Here is a 4,520-nt window from a genome sequence, read left to right on the forward strand (position 1 = left end):
ATGTGGAGTGGAGAGCAATAGAAAAGGCGGGGGCACAGGACAGCGGAAGGGTTAGTGCAAGAGAGGCGGCCCTGAGCCTCTGGACGTCTCCAGAGGAAAATCTTCTTCATCCAAGTTGGCCCCTGGGTCAAGGACTGAGCCCGATGTGACAACAGCCGAGAAAGAACGGCCCCTCCCCGTCCCCACTGGGCACTGTCCAGTCTGAGGGCTCAGGGCCGGGGGCCGGGCGGGGCCTTGAGCTGGGAGTCAGCCCGGTCAGCAGATCGGTGTCTGGGCATCATCCACCAGCAGCCCTTTGCTCAGGAGGAAGGCGTCCTGCCTGGGGTCCCGGCCCAGGAAGAGCTTCAACATGACGCTGGCGTCCTGGGAGCCACCTGGTCTTAAGATGCAGCTCCGGTAGTCCTTGCCCACCTGTGGGGGGGTGGAGCGGGGGTCAGTGGGAATGAGGCTGGGATCAGGGTCCCCAAGAACGTTGGCGGGGTGTGTGGGGGCAGTCAGTGAGTGTGTGGACACGGGTCGGAGATTCCAGCCCAGATCTCAGGGAGGGACAGAGGGCAGGCGAAGGGCCAGGTCAGCAGGGAGGTCAGAGCTGCCCCTCTACTCAATCCCTGTGACTCTGGATGAGGGAACTCCACTGATCCGGGGACCTCAGCACAGCCCCACACGTGGCACGGGCCAGTGTGTCCCCCTCTCACATACACAGTGGCTACACTCAGACCCCAGGCTGTAGATGATTACCCTCCATTACAGACATGGCCACACCGGCCACGCTGGGCGCTAATGCCTTCCCTCCGGCAGAGCGGGCAGCGGCTCACCTTCCCATTGAGGACCCCCTCTTGCTTGAAGCGAGTGTGGAACATATCCATGGAGAAGACTTCACTCCATAGGTAGCCGTAGTACTGGGCGTCGTAGCCTCCTGCCAGGTGGCCGAAGGTGGCCGGCATGTTGGTACCTGCAGGGGACACTAGGTGAGGCCCATGCTCCTGCTGGTCCCACCTGCCCTGCCCAACACCCTCCCTGCCTGAGGGAGGGCAGAAGGTTCTAGGCTGACGGTCTGACGGGGCGGGAAAGCAGCCTTTGCCCACCATGGGGTTAAGCAGAGTTTACCTCGCAGCATTTGAACCCCCAGCTCTAGCTGCCACAGTGCCCAGAGGTTGCTATGATTACACGGGTTTCTGAGAGATTTTCCTACACCACCACATGTACAACACCCCCAATTATCCTGGTGTGTACACATGCACCTGAGTTTGCACATATGTGGGCTTGTGCACATGTCTGCACAAACGAAGGGTGAAAGGCACCGAGATGCTACAGCGCTGTTTCCTGGCTACACCGCTCATCCGGGCGTATTGTACAGGTTTTTGGGTCTTTCTTCTAACAAATCACATAGCACTTTCGGAATTGAGGAGAAAATGGAATCTTTAAAGCCAAGGCTCACAGAGCCTGGGAGCTCTGAGGACCCAGCAGAGGGTGTCAGGGAAATCACCCCACCCTCACCCCCGTGAAGCACTCCGGGCACACACTAGGCCCCACGAGCTGGGACCCCTGCACCGATGCCAAGCAGACACGTGCACAGCGTGGTGTGGGAGGCTGGGCTGTGAAAATGGATTGTCACCACGCTGTCCTCCACTCCACACCAGAACCTCCCAGATGGGACAGCCACAAGTGTCCCTGGGGGCAGAAGTGGCCCCGGGTGAGGACCCTGCACTGGATGGAGGCATCTCACAGCAGGTATCCCCTGCCCCCCGACCCTGCTCAGAGCCGGGGGGAGCAGATGGGCACACCCAGACACAGGCCAAAGGCTCGGGATCAGACCTGTGACCTCTAACTGCTCTCCATCTTCTCCACAGGCCCCTGGTCCTCTGAATTGCGGCTCCAGCCCACGGGCCTACCTGGCGTGGCTGGGACCCCCAGGATCTCCTGGCAGAGCCGGGCGTACTCCTCAGCAGGGTCGACACCTTTCTGAGTGTGCAGGGCCTGGTCCACCTTGGCCAGGACGATCTGGCGTAAGTTGAAGAGACCTACGGGGGAGTGGGAGGTTCTAAAAGGAGGTGGAGGGGCCCACGGCCCCTCCTCCTAGGTCCCCTGCAGCCCTTTGCTCTGCACTGGGCTCACGGTGGACAGCAGGCTGGAGCAAAAAGTCCAGGTACTGCCCCATTCCGGCCGTGTCCTCAGCACTGTCCACCCTGGCCCTGGGCGCACGCACCGGTGTTAGCCTGGCGGGATTCGATGAGCTTGTCAAGCAGTGCAGGAGGCAGGGCGCCGCCCGTGCGGTAGTGCTGGGACATGCGCAGCAGCGGCTCTCGTTCCCACACCCAGTTCTCCAGCATCTGCGAGGGCGCCTCCACGAAGTCCCGCTCCACGTGTGTGCCACTGAACATGGCGAACTCGGCCTGCGGGTGCGCACTCCGGTTAACCCCGCTGCTTGCCTCAAGCAGCCCTGGGCCCGCAGACTACAGCACACACACACACACAAACACACAAGGTCCCCGTGGATGTGGCTGACCCCAAAAGGGAAGATAGTCGAGCCTGGGTGGGATGTGGGACTGTGAGAACGGACGCTGCCCATCGGTAACCAGGGACCAGAGAACTCACTGGGCATCAGGACGTCCCACCCGCTTGTGGACGTCCTAAATCACAAGGCCCCTGCCCCAGCCACTCTGGAGAGCACAGCCCACCTGGGAACAGAGCTGGTGCATGACGTGCCCGAACTCGTGGAAGTAGGTCTCCACCTCGTCGTGTTGCAGCAGGGACGGGGTGTCCGGCGTGGGCTTGGTGAAGTTGGCCACCATGGCCGCGATGGAGATCTGGCGGCTCCCGTCCGGCCGCAGGCAGCCGGGTTGCAGGCCAAAGCAGGCCGCGTGCCCGTACTTCCCTTCCCTGGGGCGGGGAGACGAGTCAGGGGGCTTCGTCATGCGCCCTATGGGCCACACAACCATGGGACACCTGCACAGGGCTGGGTGGAGAGCGGGGGATGACCCACATCCTAGCGTGTTTCCTCCTCTGCGTCCTGAAGTGGGCAGACTGGACGGTCCTGGGCCCGTTTTTAGTTGAGGCACTCTGGCATGTTCATGGTCCCACCCACTCCTCCCCAGAAAACACCAGACTTCGGCTCACAGCTCTGATGCGGTCTGGCCTGTGCCTCGGTGACCAAGCAGCATGGGCACGGTTTACTGAGCACCCAGATGTGTCCCCTCCAATCCCCACGATGGCTACACCACATGTACAGTTGCCCCCACCCCCGGCCCGACAGCAGAAGGGGAGCGCGCGGCTCCAGGCTGTGCCCCCACAACACACGCACCGAGGATACAGGTCCAGGTAGAACTTGCCGATCACCTGGCCCGAGGCTGAGTCACGCACAGCGTACAGCACCACGTCCTCGTGCCACACGGGTGCGCCCTCCTCGCGGTCAAAGGTGAGCCCCAGCAGCTCCTGGTAGATTCCCAGCAGCCCCTGGGTGACCACGTGCATGGGGAAGTATTCCTTCAGCAGGTTCTGGTCCACGCTGTAGCGGGTCTCCTCCACCTGGTTCATGTAGTAGCGCATGTCCCAGGCATTGATACGTTCGTCGAACGGCAGCCCCCGCCGCTCACACTCGGCCTTCTTCAACTCCAGGATCACTGCTCGCTCCTGCTCCCCGAGGGGCTTCAGCTTCTGGGCCAGTTCGTCTGCGAGGGGCAGGAGACCAGAAGCTACCACCGTAGCATGGGGCGGATCCGAGGCCCAGGCAGCCAGCCGCAGAGCCCCCCACACAAGCCCATCATCAGTGTGGACTTTGTCCCGGTGGGCTGTGACAAGGTGGGCTCACCGGCTGTGTGTCACCAGACAGTGAAAGCTGCCCCAAATGGAGGACTCGCTGAACACTCGGGGCCTCACAGCGCCCCCTACCACAGCCCCAGCACCTAACCTCCAGGGGTGGCGGAGAACTCTGGGGGAAGGCGGGAAGTGAGGGGCGCTGGGGCTGGGGGCCTTACCTAGGAAGGTGGCCACCACCTGGCTGGTCTTGGCCATGTTCATCTCCAGGACGTAGTCGGCATGCGTGCTGAAGCCGAGCAGGCTGGATTTCTGCTCCCGCAGGGCCACCAGCTCCTTGAGAATGGCGTAGTTTTCCTGGAGCAGAGAGAGCGCCCGTTGGCACAGGGGTCTCCGTTCTCCCTGGCCACGACTGCAAATGGAGTCCAGCATGAGACAAGGAGCAGAGTAAGGTGTCAGGTGGGGATGAGGGGCCACTGAGGAAGCAGAGGATCCGGGCAGACTTGGAAACAGTGAGCGCACCATGAGGTTCAAACCCCCAGAGGCTCTGAGGGAGAAAGACCTCACAATCTGCTCCCATAAAGATGACAGCCTGGGAAACTCTATGGGGCAGTTCTACTCTGTTACACCAGGGGGCGCTGTGAGTGGATGATCTATAAGAGTATATCCGAGTATGTTGTTGTTGTTGTTAAGTGCCTTCGAGTCGGTTCCGACCCATAGCGACCCTGTACAGGGTTTCCGAGGGTGTAAATCTTTACGGGAGTAGA

General features: G+C 61.5%; 1 protein-coding gene across 1 annotated transcript in view; it reads right to left on the reverse strand.

The window, feature by feature from the left end:
• Positions 1-255: 255 nt before the first annotated feature.
• The window catches only part of THOP1 (thimet oligopeptidase 1), a 37,281-nt gene continuing 33,016 nt past the window's right edge, over positions 256-4,520 (reverse strand). The window contains exons 7-13 of the mRNA XM_006869056.1: positions 3,975-4,110; positions 3,302-3,668; positions 2,679-2,880; positions 2,207-2,393; positions 1,893-2,021; positions 816-952; positions 256-411 (exon numbers count right to left, since the gene is read on the reverse strand). Of these exons, the coding sequence (XP_006869118.1) occupies positions 256-411; positions 816-952; positions 1,893-2,021; positions 2,207-2,393; positions 2,679-2,880; positions 3,302-3,668; positions 3,975-4,110 (1,314 nt within the window). The remainder of the gene's footprint in view (positions 412-815; positions 953-1,892; positions 2,022-2,206; positions 2,394-2,678; positions 2,881-3,301; positions 3,669-3,974; positions 4,111-4,520) is intronic.

The sequence above is a fragment of the Chrysochloris asiatica genome, unplaced genomic scaffold (assembly GCF_000296735.1).
Source record: "Chrysochloris asiatica unplaced genomic scaffold, ChrAsi1.0 scaffold00125, whole genome shotgun sequence".
Classification (NCBI taxonomy): domain Eukaryota; kingdom Metazoa; phylum Chordata; class Mammalia; order Afrosoricida; family Chrysochloridae; genus Chrysochloris; species Chrysochloris asiatica.